At 41.9% G+C, this 17,376-nt stretch overlaps 1 protein-coding gene across 1 annotated transcript in view; it reads right to left on the reverse strand.

Annotated features, from left to right (window-relative positions):
• The window catches only part of LOC308279973 (CLIP-associating protein 1-B-like), a gene marked incomplete at its 3' end in the record, with an annotated part of 105,096 nt that overhangs the window by 30,707 nt on the left and 57,013 nt on the right, over nucleotides 1–17,376 (reverse strand). Inside the window, exons 14-20 of the mRNA XM_080720211.1 lie at nucleotides 17,279–17,349; nucleotides 16,636–16,695; nucleotides 15,032–15,109; nucleotides 12,707–12,874; nucleotides 10,557–10,603; nucleotides 9,540–9,749; nucleotides 174–269 (exon numbers count right to left, since the gene is read on the reverse strand). Of these exons, the coding sequence (XP_080576337.1) occupies nucleotides 174–269; nucleotides 9,540–9,749; nucleotides 10,557–10,603; nucleotides 12,707–12,874; nucleotides 15,032–15,109; nucleotides 16,636–16,695; nucleotides 17,279–17,349 (730 nt within the window). The remainder of the gene's footprint in view (nucleotides 1–173; nucleotides 270–9,539; nucleotides 9,750–10,556; nucleotides 10,604–12,706; nucleotides 12,875–15,031; nucleotides 15,110–16,635; nucleotides 16,696–17,278; nucleotides 17,350–17,376) is intronic.

A 17,376-nucleotide genomic window follows, 5' to 3' on the forward strand; every position in this document is an offset into this window, starting at 1 on the left:
TGAGAACCAGTGATCTACGTAGAGGTGTGTGTAGTTGAGCCACTGCGTTCCTAGTGGATTATGCAATTCATTTGCAGTTCATGCGGACAAATGCACCTTTCCAAAGTTTCCACGTCTTCAGTATGAAACCAGAACGGCGTCACGTTGTGCAGGTGACATAAAGAGCTACTCACGCTGTGATTGGGAGACCACTTTGCCTCGGCTCCGCCCTCGGCTGTCTGTCACCGCGGGGCCATTTCCTGAACTCTGTCTTCTGGTTCTCACTCGACCTGAGGAGAGAACAGGAGAGAGAGAGAGAGACATACAGACAGAGAGAGGAAGATAGAGAGAGACAGACAAACAGAGAGAGAAGAGACACATAGAATGAGTGATGCTAAATAACCAAGAATGTGTGTCAAACAGTCATGCCAACAAAGTGACTACTAGAATAACTAACTAGATGGGGTAGAGGAGTGAAAGAAAGGATCAAAATAAATGAGAAGGTCAAAAGTTATTAATCAATGAATGGACTCCATTTGGAATAGCATCATCCAAAGTGGCTGGTGTGTCATTTTCTCTCCGCCCAAACCAATCATTTTGCACATTATTATGGCCCCTACACATCTGGGCCTTTTACTGTGCGCTTTATTTGTCCAAAATTATATTTTACCAAAGTGTTGTTTGTGTTATGATGAGTAAATTCACACATAACACGAATAATACACGTGTCTGAGTGTCATTTTGATGAGTGATGATTTTTCAGAGATTCCTCACTGAACCTGCATGAATTACATGAATAGTTTTGATGCATAATATTCGTCAACCATTTTCGTATCATTTATTCGTCACACCCGGTGTTCAGTCTGTAAAAGAGAAACCTGTGTGGACACACATACTGTATCACAACTCCACGTCTTAAAATCACACTATTCACCAGAGACATAACAACAACAACAATTTACTTATGATTATTTATTGGTGTCGTGCAGTCCCAGTGAGTGACCATACAAATACACCATGACAGAAACACAGAGGAATCCATTCATATCCAAACACATGCAGATATACAGTATAATAAACATAATCTATAGTCCCGTGCAGCCAGACAATGAGAGATATCTGCCTACTTGTACGTCGTTGTAAGTCAGAGTCTTTTTTGTGTGTTGTTTTTGTCATATTTTAGTCATCTGAAAAGTTTTCGTTTTAGTCTGGTTTTAGTTTTAGTAAATATCATAGTCGACTAAATCTACAGTTAACTGTATTTTTTAATGTATTACATTTTAAAATGTATTTTGGCGAGCCTTGATGGCGTCATAATGGCTTTACACTTGGTGGCATGCTGAAAATAGCCATTCTACAAGCTCACAAAGTGGTCGACAAAAAAATTATTAGTCATAGTTTTAGTCTACGAAATTAACACCGGCAACGCATTGGCAGGCGGAGATCTCTGATTGTCTGGCTACGGATTCAACAAGGTTTTCACCAGCACTGAATACTTCCATCCATCCTAAATGAGGACAAGACAGAAGTTCTCATAATAGGTTCTACAGCCCAGAGAGAATCAATAATAAATAGACTTGGTAACCTGGCTAAAGAAAGTAACACGTCTGTAAAGAACCTGGGGGTGATCATTGATGCTGAATTAAATTTTAATACACACTTTAATCATGTCACGAAGATTGCCTTCTTTCACCTTAGAAATATTGCGCGAATTAGAGCCTATCTGTCGCTGAACGATGCAAAAACGCTGATCCACGCTTTTGTTTTCTCTCGGCTTGATTACTGCAACGCACTTCTCTCTGGTCTGCCAAAGAATACAACTGACAGACTACAACTTGTTCAAAATGCAGCAGCCAGAGTTTTAACAAAAACTAAGATAAGAGAACATATTACTCCAGTTTTAGCGTCGCTACACTGGCTCCCGGTTGTTTTTAGGATTGATTTTAAAATTCTTTTACTTGTTTATAAAGCTCTTAATGGTCTGGCACCTTCGTACCTCTATGACTGCCTGCATAGATACGTTCCAACCCGCCCACTCAGGTCCTCTAGTGCAGACCTACTTGAGGCGCCAACAATGACATAAAAAATATGGTGAAGCAGCTTTCTGCTTCTATGGACCGACAGTTTGGAATAAACTTCCACTACACCTGAGACAGGCAGCCTCGGTGGATAGCTTTAAAGCACAGCTCAAGACCTATTTCTTTACTCTTGCTTTTAGCTGAATTTTTTTAATCCCTGTGCTGCTATTGACGTCCGCACTGCTCTGAAATTGTTCTTCAATGTTCTATGCTTTTATTTTTTCTTGCTTTATTGTATTCGTTTCAATAATTTCTTTTTTATGTATTTTTTTAATTTTATTTGACATTTTCTCTGTTAAGCACTTGTGCTTCATTTTATGCTCTGTAAAGCACTTTGAGCTGCATTTCATGTCATGAAAGGTGCTATACAAATAAAGTTTTATTATTATTATTATCCCCAACCCACATTTTGCCCTGTGTGAAATGTGTGAATCCAGTCCAGATCAATCGACAGTAAACACATGTAGAGGTACAGTATGTTGTCTCAGCTCTTGGGTGCGACTGTGAATGTGTAAGGGACCATGAAGATGAATCTGTCCAGGGCAACAAGCACTACAACAGAACTATGAATAACTTTCGGGGGCATTTCGAGGCGATAGTGGCTCAGGGGTAGAGTGGCCGGTAGAGCGGACCGGATGGGAACAGCAAGGTTCCCAGTTCGATCCCGGGTGCCCCCAGAGTTAGTTTAGAGGTGTCCTTGAGCAAGACGCTGAACCCCTAATTGCTCCCGATGAGCAGGATGGTGCCTTGCATGGTTTCCTCCGCCATCAGGTTATGGATGTGTGTGTGTGAATGGGTGAATGTAATGCACAATGTATGTAAATAACTTTGAATAAAAGCGCTACATACATTTATATTTATTGCACCATTTACCATTTACCTTCCAATGATGCAAGCCATGGTTTTTACAGCATGGCAAGCCACATAGAAGAGAATACTGGAGAGGCAAATAACTCCATCTGGAGGTCAATATGGCATCACCAATCAATGTCAACAGGACATCGTCAACATAACGATGGAGATCCACATGAAGGCCATGCTGTTGTTTATTGAACTAAGAGGCAACATGGGCTGCTGACCAGACGATAAGATATTCACTGATTGTCAGTTGGGGTGTGTGTGCGTGCGCGTGCATGACATCCGAGTCTGTGCTGTGGATGTTCCTGCATTTCTGTCGCCTCAATCAATGTACAGTGTGCTAGTGTAGAGTCACGGGATCAATGCCTCTCGATCTGCCTGTCCATATGTCATCGTCTGCCCATCCATCCATCCATCCGTCTGTCTGTCTGTGGCTATTGTCAATAACTCTGCTCTCATTCTGTGAACACCAGTCGACGCTGCCCCACTCGCTGTTCCATGTTGATTTTCGTACTGTACTGAAATGTGGAATACCGTGGCTTCTAATGAAAGGGTTTTGGTGCTCAACAGTAAAGGACTGTATAAGCGAGAACCTTGGGTCATCGGTCAGTACTGGAGACTCCACCAGTCATCAAATTATTGGCTTAGGAATGCAACAAAACAAAAACTCCATGTATTCAAGGCTTCGTGGGGTGTGTGATTGACAGAAAATATATATATTTCTTAGGGTGGACTACTCCTAGGCCTAGAATTATTGAATGCTTTAACCAGTGAAAAATAGCAGATATACAAGCTCACAGCGCGGCACCGAGTGCCGCGCTGCGAGCTTGTAGATCTGCTATTTTTGAAAAAGTCGTGAAAATGTGTGCAAATCTCTGAATATATGTATTTTCAAAGCAAACGTTTGTAACTCAAATTTTGCTTCTGGGTGGTCCCTGGAACTAAATATTTTGAGATGGGGGTCCGTGGCCAAATACATATCATTTTGGGGGTCCTTCACAGGAAAAAAGGTTTGAGAACCACTGACATAGTAGTCTTTCAAGAACAGACTAACTGAGCTCCAGTTAAGTGAAAAGGACTTTTTCTTTGACGATGGCTGGCCAGATTGCTGACATAGAAACACAGGTTTTTCCAAAAAATCTTAGAAGGATTCAAAAGACACTTATAGAATCGGGTCAAAATTCTAATTTTCACGATTTTTCAAAAATAGCAGATCTACAAGCTCGCAGCGCTGCACTCGGTGCCACGCTGTGAGCTTGTATATCTGCTATTTTTCAATAGTTAAAGCATAAAACAATGATATACAATAATGTGTGTACCCGTTCTAAATGGGTTAAGCATCTTCCTCAGAGTCAAAAAGACTCTGAGGAGGGTGCTTGTTGAAAGATCAGTCAGTCACCTCCTGCAATAAACATGCAGACTTAATAACAAGGCCTCGAGACACTGAAAGCATCAAGATATTCACGTCATCAAACTATAAATTGTTTACCACAGCTGTTGCTACACTGGAGGCACATCAAACCTGTTGACGCGTCTGCCGGAGCTCAGTTCCATTTTTGGAGCACCACAGACCATCCAAAAGGATTTGGAGAAACTCAGTATTGTAGCCTCTTTTTTATTTCAAAGTTGTATTGGAGTGTATATACTGTATGTTTGTTTTAATTTCCAGAAACGAGTCTGATTTTAAATAAAATAAACGATACAGACGGACTTGCGTGATTTGCATCAGTGGTGCTTTCTAGTGTGTCAGGGCCTTCAAATGAATGTTCCGGTATCTTACAGTATGTTCCAGTGTCTATTTGAAGTACCCAGGTCAAAAACATTAACCCATTTTGTGCAATAATTATTTTGGGCAGAAGGGGGGCGCTGGTGCAGTGATTTTCTTCCATAGGCGGCCACTCTCTTATTTTGAAGGACCGGAAGTGATCGAGCTCACCGATCTCAACTCGACAATTTCTTTTTCACCCGAACTAGTCCCCGTTCAGGGGGTGATCAAAGATGGAGGATTGTTGTTGTCATCCGAGTGCTATTTTATCAAGTAAACATGCCAGCATTGGCATCAAAAGTCTTTTTTTCGAGTAAATGGACTCTAAAGATCAGAAGAGCCATTGTTTTCAATGGCACGGGAGCACTTTGCGTGCACGTGGATGTGCGATGGAAAGAAATCACAGACTTCTGCCAGCGTTTAGCCAGGACCGCAACGTTTCTGTCTATACAGTATATAACCCGGTGATCTTCGGGATAGGCAAGGCTTAATGACTTTATTAATCCCGAAGATCTTCGGGATAGGCTACAGATGAGTTAAAATAAACAAGCTTAGAGGGTAGTACCACAGTTCAGAGTTTTAAACATCGCAAAGAGTGGTTCTGGGATACTGGACTCAGCTTCCTAGACTGGCTTTTCCTCAAATCTATTAAGCATCCCTGATTGTCACCAACACTGATAAACACACGACCAGGCTTCTACACAGGGTGCCCACCCTAGAACCCAGTGAAATGACAGCTTAAAGGAGTAGTTCACCCCCAAAATGACTTTTTTTTCTATTGATTAGTCATGCCATGGAGAGTAGAGTTCAATGATAATTTTAGGTTTTGTCGCATTCCTAAGACAAAAATGTGATAACAATAAATGTACCCCCATTCATTCCGGATGGTGACCCGTTTCGAAACGGGTCACCATCCGGAATCAATGGGGGTAAATTTACTCAAATCAAATTTTTGTCTTAGGAATGTGACAAAAACCTAAAAATATTATTGAACTCTACTCTCCATGGCATGAGTAATCAATAGAAAAAAAGTCATTTTGGGGGTGAACTACTCCTTTAAATAGTGAGGTGACTGAGAATACCGCTACTGTCCCACATTTATTAGAAAGAGTTTAAGGGTAACACAACATGCAAAAAGACATGTCCATGCAGAGACACTTCCACCACAAGATGTCCAACACTCACTTTTTTTTCCACAGGGTCAAACAAGACAAAGGTATAAGAGGCAACCAGGAGACTAGACTCTCCCTTTTCCTCCAGGTATGAAAGACTCTCATCTTACCCTCCGTGATACCAGACGACGAGCCGTCTGAACGAGGCCCAGAACGTGGGAGGCGGAGCCCGGGAGAGATACAACATACAGGGGGTTATTAGGTTAGGGCAGTGGTTCTCAACCTGTGGGTCGGGTTAGGGTTAGACATTATTTTGAAGGGGTCCCCGGATGATTTAGGCCTAGAATTATTGAATGCTTTAACCAGTGAAAAATAGCAGATATACAAGCCCACAGCGCGGCACCGAGTGCCGCGCTGCGAGCTTGTAGATCTGTTATTTTTGAAAAAGTCGTGTAAATGTGTACAAATCTTTGAATATATGTATTTTCAAAGCGAATGTTCGTAACTCAAATTTTGCTTCTGGGTGGTCCCTGGAACTAAATGTTTTGAGATGGGGGTCCGTGGCCAAATAAATGTCAGTTTGAGAACCACTGACATAGTGGTCTCTCAAGAACAGACTAACTGAGCTCCAGTCAAGTGAAAAGGACCTTTTCTTTGACGATGGCTAGCCAGATTGCTGACATAGAAACATGGGTTTTTCAAAAAATCTTAGAAGGATTCAAAAGACACTTATAGAATCGGGTCAAAATTCAAATTGTCACGATTTTTCAAAAATAGCAAATCTACAAGCTCGCAGCGCGGCACTCGGTGCCGCGCTGTGAGCTTGTATATCTGCTATTTTTCAATAGTTAAAGCACAAAACAATGATACACAATAATGTGTACCCGTTCTAAATGGGTTAATGTGCAACATTGTTTACTGACTCAACTGTAAAACAAACCGAAATACGGTTTGAGTGTATAGAGTGTGTATCACATTTCTAAAGTGACAATTTAAAGACTTTTTAATACCTCTAAAATGACAAATTAAACATTGGCCAAATTGTCAAATATTAAGAGGCAGAACTTGTGAACATAGCCGATCTACATGGAGATTGGCTATTTTCACAATAGAACCGTGTTATACAAAATGCATTCTCTCGAGACAGAGTCATGATAGCTTACGCTTCTGAGTGAAAAGAGCGACCAAACTTTTCCTTGACGATGGCTAGCCAGATTGTACAAAATGTAATGCCTCAAATCTTAGTGCTCGTCAGGGTGGGGGGTCCCCTGTTAAAATATGATTATTTTGGGGGTCACGGTCTGAAAAAAGGTTGAGAACCACTGGGTTAGGGGTTAAAATGTTAACTGGAAGGCCAGGGGAGAGTGATAATAGGACTGAATGCAGTGTTTCAGTTTGTCACAACCACTTAAACCCCATACGTTGTTGAGCGGAGTCACTCAGGGCTCTATGCTGGGACCTTTTCTGTTTTAACGCTACATTAAAAATGTTCGCTGAAACTAGACGATCCTCAAACTTTGTTTGTGGGTCGTGAAACCATAGGCTGATTTGTTTTACAATTCAGACAATGCGCAAGCATAGACAGTACAGCCATGCCTAAGGGTCCACCAAGGCGTTTTTTCCGTGGCTGAAAACGCCAAGGCGCTGGGTCTAAAAATGCGGCCTGCTCACTCCTCATGCACTGAAGGAAGCATGAGTTCAGTTTGGGGCCCTCCCCAGGTTGGCAGAGGGAGAGCAGCGCCCAGGATTAAAGCTAAGGCAATTGGCACTGGGTGAAAAATGGGTTACAAAATCGTGGGATAAAACTTTTTAAAGAATAGAAAAATAAGCAAGCCTAAGGCAGCCAGTTTTTACGCTGGTTTAGTTTTTAACCTGAACTGGATAACAAACTACAAAATCAGCCTCAGGTTCCATTAACCCTTTTCAGGGGTTAATGTAATGCTGTTACCCTTGATGCATGTCATGCTACTGACCCTCAACACAAATAATTCAATTAGACACCAAGCGCCTTCCATGAAAACACATGAATCTGTGCCGCGACGAAGCACGTTTGAAACTTCCTACGGGCAAATGTTGTCATCAAGGCGTGACTTTGAGCACATGGCCGCCGGTCAGGGCTCATGATCTGCTCTACTGAGAGCACAATTAGAAGTGAGGCGATCTGTTGCTGAAAAGATGAAAATATGTTTGACTTCTGGGTGCTCTGAGGGAGTAAAAAACACTGGTCCTTTTCATTGAAAATAAGGAATCTTCTCTGCGATTACACAACAGAATACAAGTGCATGTAAATCTAAACAGTTTTTTAAGAAGAAAAAAAACAAACAATTTTCTGTTCAAATGCAATTGATTGTTTTGAAAAGTATGTGTTTTATTGCTGTTTCTATTTCTTAGTTTTCTTTATGTTTGGATGGATACTAAAGCATAACATTTATAAATAATCATGTGTATGTTAACCCAATATAACCGGGAAAGCATTCAAAAATAACAGATTTACTTGTACAAGCTTGTACATCTGCTACTTTTGGACATTTTTGAAAAATGTAGAATATGTTTGAAAAAACAAACCTCGGTTCGAAGTGAAGCGGTGAATTTTTATTCTATGTGTTCAAGAGCTATGAAATCTGTGTTCTAGATCTATACATTCTGTGTTCTAGATCTATGTGCTTTAGTTCTATACTTTTGTGAATTCTGAATGAATGAATGATTTTGTCTGGAGGGCCAAATTGTCATGTGTCACATGTACGGGACAGACATTCTCACTCCTTGAGAATCTATGGGAATCCTCAAAAAACAGGTACGGGACATGTACGGGACAGACATTCTCACTCCTTGAGAATCTATGGGAATCCTCCAAAAAACAGGTATGGGACAGACAAAGCCACTTCTTGGAAGTGGCTTTCACCGCTTCAAAAATCGTGGATAATTTTTTATTACCGACTATCGGGTCTTAACGGGTTCGTCATAATCATGTTTTAACTCATTGAGTGCCTATCCCGAATTAGTTCGGGATATATGATCGTATCACAGGGTGCCTATCCCGAACAAGTTCGGGATATTAAAAAAAAAAAAAAAAAAAAAAAAAAAAAAAAAATTTTTTTTTGAAAAAAATTTTTTTGAATTTTTTTTTTTTTTTTTTGGACCCCATCAAATCTGGTGAACATGATTTCAATCGCGATTTTGCATGTTCCACCCCCATACAACCCCATCTAACATACAGGGCAGCCATTTTTGTTTACATTACATGTAAAACATAAGGGTGATTATCTCAAGAATGCCTGAACGGATTTCCAATCGGATTTTTTTGTTTGAAAGCTGTGAACAAACTGCACAAATCCACTCTGGATTGCATTGGATTTTTCAGAGCTCATTCTTCTCTGTTTTTTTCCCATGCATGAGGTGTGCAAGGTTTAATCATGGCTAAGTTGACGAAAATAAGGCTTCTAAAATGCTTGGTAGCCAATAGCTAACTTCAAGCTAACTTCATCCTCTTCCTGTACATGCAGTCATGCACAAAGGAAAGTGTTCAGGCAAGTCATGGCTGCAGGGCTTCTGCATATACCAGCATATCTCTATGGGATTTTCTCTGGCCACTGGGCGCCCTCTAGTGGTGAAAGGGGTGGCACTAAATGAGTTAAGTGTTCATTAATATGAAGCGTCTATGCCAAAAAAAATTGAATAAAAATAATAATAAAAGTAAACGTGTGTACACAGTATGTGTATGTGCGTGTGCGTGTGTGGCGGTCTCACCCAGGGAAGCGTAGGAACCGGGGGGCAGGGCGGCGGCCGAGCTGAAGGGCGTGGCGGCGCTCATGGCGGAGGTGACGGGTGCCATCCGGGTGGTCCGGGCGGTGGCGGTGGCCGCCGCGTTGACGTCCACGTCGCTACGGGAACGCTGGAGGGAGCCCGGAGACGCCGCCGCGGTCGCAGCTGGAGTCCTGCCGGGCTGAGTGACTTTGGCTGAGGGGAGAGGGGGGGGGGGGGGGGGGGGGTTTAACTGTCAAGGACACTGTCCGTCTCTGCATCTACGGCTGTCACCACACTGTGTCACTCGGTATGGTGTTGATGAGGCTTGTTTATTTTTAGTAGAGCCACTGACTTTGTTTTTTTGACGACGTCGCTATCTGTGATTATGCAAATGTGTACCGATTTTTTACGATGTTCAACCCGGCAACATTTTGAGTATGGTTTCAAACTCACAACATGGCACGATCTTGTAGATTGACTATGTTTATGAATTTTCTATTTAAAAAAAAAACATTAATCACGGTTCTCAAACCGATTAGAATTCTGGGATCGAACATTGAGTGTAAATAGCAGATCGAGAACCTCTTGTAGATCGGCCAAGCACAGAGCCAACTATTCGTTTACTTGTGGTTTGGATTTGGTTTAAGCTGTGTGTTCATTGGTTACTTTACCCAAGGGTAGTTTTAGAACACCACAGTGTCTCCAAATGAGTAAAGCAGGTAAGCCCAACAATGTATTGTACCAGCATTGTTACAGCTACAATCCGAGACTTATTTTATTGAATAAAACGTGGTGCGACCAATCTGTATGATACTGTGTTGGTCCTCAACATGGTGGGTGTAGGACTACATTTGCAACCCATGAATAATTTCACAGAGAAATTTAGACACCAAAGTGAAGGATTTTCTAGCATTTGTGTGGTTGATTCCACGCCCTTTGACGTAATCACATTAATCATGAATAAGTGGAAACGACACCGACAGTCCATATATGGTCAAACGAAATGGGGCGTGTCCTTACATCGGGCCATGCTTCCTCCCGTGGAGCTCTTCGCAGGCAGGGGGCGACTGTGGACACACACAAACACAAACAGTCATTATAAAACCCGAATGATGTTTATATCCACTTATACCACTTGTTCTGTGGGTCAGGGAGGAGATTGATTTGTACATTTTAGCAGCTGCAAAATAACGGCACGGGAAAAAAAAACATTGATGAGATAACCGACACTGGGATCAATAACTCTACCAATACTAGTGCTGACAAGCGTAATGGATACGCTGATAAAGTAGACGGGAGATTACTGAAGAATGCAAGGAGAACTAAATGAAAAACCAACTCATAGACACGTAGAAAGACAGGAAAATAAAACGTGAATGATGGAGTACGGTCAGTGGTGGCAAAATTCATATAACAATCATTGTGGTATTGATTTATTAAATATATTACTAGATGCAATTTAAACCCTATGCAAGGTTGAAAAACAAGTATATAATACACATATTTGTTACTCTATAAATATTTCTACCACAGGTCATGCTTGCGTTGCGTCTGTGATAAGAGCATAGTCATTTTCTGTTGTGTCGTTTATCGTGGACTGTACTGCACGCAACTGGAGACCGCATTGTGTGAGCGAGCGGTAAGTCTTGTGTTGTCTACCCTCCAGGGACAGGGGGTACGTTTCCCAGTCATTCAATAAAGTTCAGACAGCGATGCCGGTTGCGCTAGTCTGAACAAGTAGCTGGGAATCAAATAGGGCTCGTTGAGTCTGCAATCCACTGAAGACTATTCGTTTAGGCACTATACTGTATGAAATAAATAGCTTATTGGTCTGGGATTTTTTCCAAACCTAGTTCTTTGGCGGTGAGCAGATTCAATCTTTCACCTCACTCAAAGGTTCTCAAAGTGAGCTCCGTGGACCCTCCAGGTTCCTTGAAGGGGTTCCAAATGGACATTTATAGGCGGCGGTGGAAAAAGTACAAACTGTATTTACTTAGTTTAATTAAAGGCAGAAGTAGTTAATGTAAGTTTTGAAATAATAATTCAAATCTAGTAATCAAGTAACTAGTAACTCAACCTTTTTTAAATTGTGGTGGAGTAAAAAGTACAATATTTGCCTCTGAGAAGTAGTGGAGTAGAAGTAAAAGTACCTTAAAATTGTACTTGAGTACAATACTTGAGTATGTACTTAGTTGCTTTCCACCACTGTTTATAGGTCTGTAACTAGAAAAAAGATCACACCTATTGTGAACGGTGCAATCGATGAGTTAATTTCATTAAGCGTCCCGCGAAGCTTGGCCAATGTGACCCTGGGTGTACAACAAACTTTGGACAAAGCCAGATGTCGGAGCTTAGCTCTTTCCAGAGCACTGCTCAAAAAGGTTTGAGAACCACTGCACTCACCCACTCACCCACCCACTCACCCACTCACCCACTCACTCACTCACTCACTCACTCACTCACTCACTCACTCACTGACTCACTCATCCGCTCACCCACTCACTCACTCACTCACTCACTCACTCACTCACTCACTCACTCACTCACTGACTCACTGACTCACTAATCCGCTCACCCACTCACTCACTCACTCACTCACTCACTCACTGACTCACTGACTCACTCATCCGCTCACCCACTCACTCACTCACTCACTCACTCACTCACTCACTCACTCATGCACTCACTCCACATGCCCATTGTCTCTTCCCTCTTTCTTCACATCCTCTGAATCAATAACAAATCAATCAAACAATTGTAAGAATCAATTGGCTACAGTCAAATCAATACTGGTGGGGACAGGGCGTCTGGGTCTTTACTAGGCCTGTCATAATTATTACATAATCGTCTAATCACAATGATTTGACCTAATCGCAATTATTTGACATAATCGCAATTATTTGACATAATCGCAATTATTTTGCCATAATCCTTTCCATGTTGAAAAATCTTGTAGATCGGCTATTTCCACTATTGAGTGTTTAAAGTTGTCAAATATGTCAGTCTTTGTATATTTAGGTCATGCGTCATATCTGCCATGTGGCATGTGCAAATTCAAAGCCTACAGGCCAAACAGAAGTGTAATCGTCAAGGACAAAAAAACAATTAAATCGTTGATCGCAATTATTTGACATGTAAAATGTCATAATGGTGCCAGCCCTAGTCCTTACTTGAGGCTCTCCTGTGAGGACGAGGAGGAGCGGTCGGAGGCGGGCAGCGACATGAGGCTGTCTCCGCTCCTCAGGTGAGCCTGCAGGGCCTTCTGATAGGACGACTCCAGGCTCTGGAACAGCTGCTCCGCCTCCCGGCTGAAGTGGCCGTGGAAACCCCAGTAACACCTGCAAGCAGCCAAGCGACGCACATTTAGGTATATTTAGCTGCAGCCCCCACAAGAGGAGATTAACCCCTATAAAAGTATGTAGGGCGCCAGGCGGTGGTTCCCAACCATTGGCCCGGTGACCTGTTGGTGGGCCGCGAAGATATTATGAAAATATAACATGAATAAAAATACATTTATGTAAATCAAATGTCATAGTATTTTCTCCTTTAAAACCGGGAAAAAGTTGACATGCTCTGAAAATACACCCGGCTTAAGGGGTCAGATGGGCGACCACCACCCCGTCACTATGACTCACCCATAACGATATGTAAAGGAGAGGATGGGCGATTTGCGCAAAGCCTTATTGAGGAGTTTCAAGGGCAGAATTAAAAGTGGAAATTTGGCTGTAATAATATTATGACAAGGGCGCTAGACTATGATGAATGCATCTGAAGCACAGCTTGGTCTGCCATAGAAAAGTCTGGACGAGGGGTCAAATCAAGGAGCTTTGATTCAAATATCTCATTAATTCTGGCTTTAATGTTTCAGGGGCTTCTCAATCTTTTTGGCTGTGAACCGAAATGCATCCATCCATCCAACCATCTTCAACCGCTTATCCGGAATCGTGTCGCGGGGGTAACAGTTCCAACTGAGACCTCCAGATTTCCTTATCCCGAGCAACTTCCTCCACTCCCTCAGGGAGTATACCGAGGCGTTCCCAAGCCAGTTTGGAGATATAATCCCTCCATCTGGTCTTTGGTCTGCCACAGGGTCTCCTCCCAGTGGGACGTGCATCGAGGACCTTCCTAGGAAGGCGCTCGGGGGGCATAGATGCCCGAACCACCTAAGCTGACTCCTTTCCAAGTGTAGGAGCAGCGGTTCTACTCCAAGTGTCTCTCGGGTGACTGAACTTCTCACCCTATCAGTTTCGATAAAATCCTCAGCCTTGATTTATCCATTCAACTATAAGAGGGTGCAAACGTAACAGAATTAAAGTACCCGTCCACATGTTCCCTGGAGTGGTTTACAATCTTCCCTGTTAAATAAATGTAAAGGTCAAGTATTTTTCACCGCAACATTATCTCTACACTGTCTTTGCCATCGTTTAGTATTCCAGGACCTATTACTAGGGCTGTCACAATTATTACATAATCGTCTAATCGTGATTATTTGACATAATCGTGATTATTTTTCATAATCGTCATAATCGTTTCCATGTTGAAAAATGTTCATATATTTTTAAGAAAGTCAAAAATAGTGGAAATAGCAGATCTACAAGCTCACAACGCGTCGCATCGCGACGCGTTGTGAGCTTGTAGATCGGCTATTTCCACTATCAATGTTCTTTTTTAAGTATAAAGTTGTCAAATATGTCAGTAATTTCATTGTATATTTAAGGTTATGTGTCACATCTGCCATGTGCAACTTCAAAGCCTACAAGCCAAACAGAAATGTAATTGTCAACGACAAAAACACAATTAAATCGTTAATCGCAATTATTTGAGAGAAAATGAATCGTCATGTAAAATGTCATAATCGTGACAGCCCTACCCATTACCTATGTATATATTTGATCTTCCAACATTTGGGTGATCCAGTGAGTATCCACCCAAATATGAACACCAAGCGCAACGTGGTGAAGACATAAGAAGCCAGTCACTTAATAATCCGCATTGACTAATGCATGCATTTAGCGACGCTCTAATAGGCCTTCAACCTATGACCGTCCGAGTTTTAGTTTAGTTATAAAGCTCATGCTTTCATATTGTATTATCATTATTATTAGGTATGTAGAGCACAAGAAACTGCCACGATTTGCATGGAAAGCTTAAAAGAAAACAACATGATTTCTAGGGGAGAGGGTAGATTTATCCATGTGTAACTCCCAGAGGGTACAAATTTACCATTTCGTCGAAGTTTCAAATTTGTACCTTTTTTCGCAAAGTAAAGCCCTGCTTCATCATACAGGACCGTCGCAGAAAAGTAGTGAAAACAGCCCATCTACAAGCTTGTAGATCCGCTGTTTTCACTAGTTTAAATATTTTTTTAAATGATAAATACAAAACAACCGTTTTTGGACATACAAGATTTCCACCCGACAACAACGATTTGTAGCCTCTGTGAGTGGTGGATTTTACTGTGCAAGTACAGTACCAAAGTGCGGGTTTTGACTTACTTCCTGGCTACAGATCGAGCCTCTGCGTCAGCATCATGGATCCCTTTCTTTATGGTCTCCATGAGAACCGTCCCATGTCTGAGGAGGACACAAGAAGACAATTACTGACTGAAAGATTATTACAAGGATTATCTCACAATCACAAACACTTGAAATAGAGTCCAGCCCCAAATATGGTATCACTCACTATTGGAGGATTTTTCTAAATACAAAAAAATGCAAACTAATCAAATTCAACTAAGTGTGTGGACCACAAAAAAACATTGTATTTACTAAAAGCACACTAATGGATCTGATCAATACTTTGGGCTATCACAATCTCAAAAAGTGGTGTATCCTAATTGTGTGCACACAGGCACACACACGCACGCACGCACGCACGCAGGCACGCACGCACGCACGCACGCGCGTGCATGCCTGCGTGCGTGTGTCAGTGTTGCCAGATTTTGTGAGAGAAATAAGCAACCAGGTCTAGAAAAACAAGCCAAAAAGAAGCGACTATAGGCAACACATGAGCACTTTAAACCTATGCATACATTAGAAAAAATATTTGAAAATAGCTGATAAACAAGCTTACAGCGCGTTGCGATCTGACACATTGCAAGCTTGTAGATCTGGTATTTAATCTTGAAATTAAATGTGGAAGATTTGGAAGAATATTCTAACGACACAAAAGTCGATTATAAGCAGACATGGCACCACTGGAGTGTGTGTGTTTGTGTGTGTGTGTGTGTGTGTGTGTGTGTGTGTGTGTGTGTGTGTGTGTGTGAGAGAGAGAGTGTGTGAGACAGAGGCAGGGTCAGATCAATGAGAAGAGGAGAGCTCCCCCGGTGCGGCCCGGTCAGATCGGGTTTCCCTCAGTGTGACCACTGGGGAAGCAGGATGTGGTCACACCGGAACGCACCGGGGCGCTTCAGAGACAGTCTGAGATGACAACCCGTGGCTATCGCCATGGCAACTGCTGAGCCAGACTCCACACACCCTCGGCTAGCCTCGTCTCGGATTCCCTGATGTGTGTGCGAGTGTGTGTGTGTGTGTGTGTGTGTGTGTATGTGTGTGTGTGTGTGTGTGTGTGTGTGTGTGTGTGTGTGTGTGTGTGCACTGCTTTGCTATAGGGTTTTATATACAGGGCAGGATACTGTAGGATACAGTATTTTAAAAGTGAGACACGGTTTTACAGTATAAAAACACTGTAATACAATTCATATGAGTTTTTATATATCAATGAATCGATCGACAAAAACATTTAATAACTTTTTTTTTATCACAATCCTAAACACGCATCGTGAGCTTTCAGATCTGCTATTTCCATTTTTGAAAATGTTTGCCTCTATACCAATAAGCCCAAATGCCAAGATGTTGGTTACTTGTACACATTATGTTTTGATATTTAGATTTATTCTACAAATGCTAAACATTGTATTTAGATGTTTACCTGGTATCCTAGTTTTATGGAGCACTAAAACTATTTTCTTTGCTCTCTACTTATGTGACTATTTACCTTGTGGTTTGTTGATTAGGGTTTGTGTCATTTAATCTCACTTATATATTAATAAGAGTCAGTGTCTGCTAAATTGTAATTGTAATTGTCATAATAACGTTACCTCTCCAGAGAGTTGGTGGGCCATTCTTGCAACACCAGGTCCAGGAACTCGTAGCTTCGCCTGGATTCACGGGACAGAATGGTTACAATAACAGCCATGTGATCATGATCCTAACGAAAACTGAAACCTGATCACTGTAAATGTTCAGTTAAGCTCTCTCGCTCTCTTTCTCACGTACGCACGCACAAACACACACACACACACACACACACACACACACACACACACACACACACACACACACACACGCACACGCACTTCATTCATTTTTAAAGACACCAACAGAGTCTAATCCGTCTTCTTCAATGGGTTTGTCATCATTACTTTGTGTCAAAGGTTTCAACTGTCTACAGGATATTACTCATGTTGTACCGGTGATGAAAAACTCAATGATGAAAAATTCCCATACCTACTGGGAGAAATAAAACGAACACAGCATCAAGAACCGTTGCGACAAAAGAAGGCTAGAAACACAACCACCCTAAGGACTACAAACCATGGATTGACATCTAGACCTACTGCATGTTTTCTCATGCCAATAAAGCTCCTTTGAATTGAATTGAATTGGATCGTGGATGACCCTTTTGGAACGAGCGGCGGCATACATTTATGCACAGACAGATTAATAAGCATGATGTTTTACCTTCTGACGGCCACAGACTTGGAGGTGCAGTTACTGGTGATGATGGGGATGAGACGAGGGTAGTGGGTGTGCTGGGAGAGAGAGAAGAGTGAGGTGCA

Source organism: Nannobrachium achirus (genome assembly GCF_963921795.1).
Source record: "Nannobrachium achirus genome assembly, chromosome: 24".
NCBI classification, from domain to species: Eukaryota; Metazoa; Chordata; class Actinopteri; order Myctophiformes; family Myctophidae; genus Nannobrachium; species Nannobrachium achirus.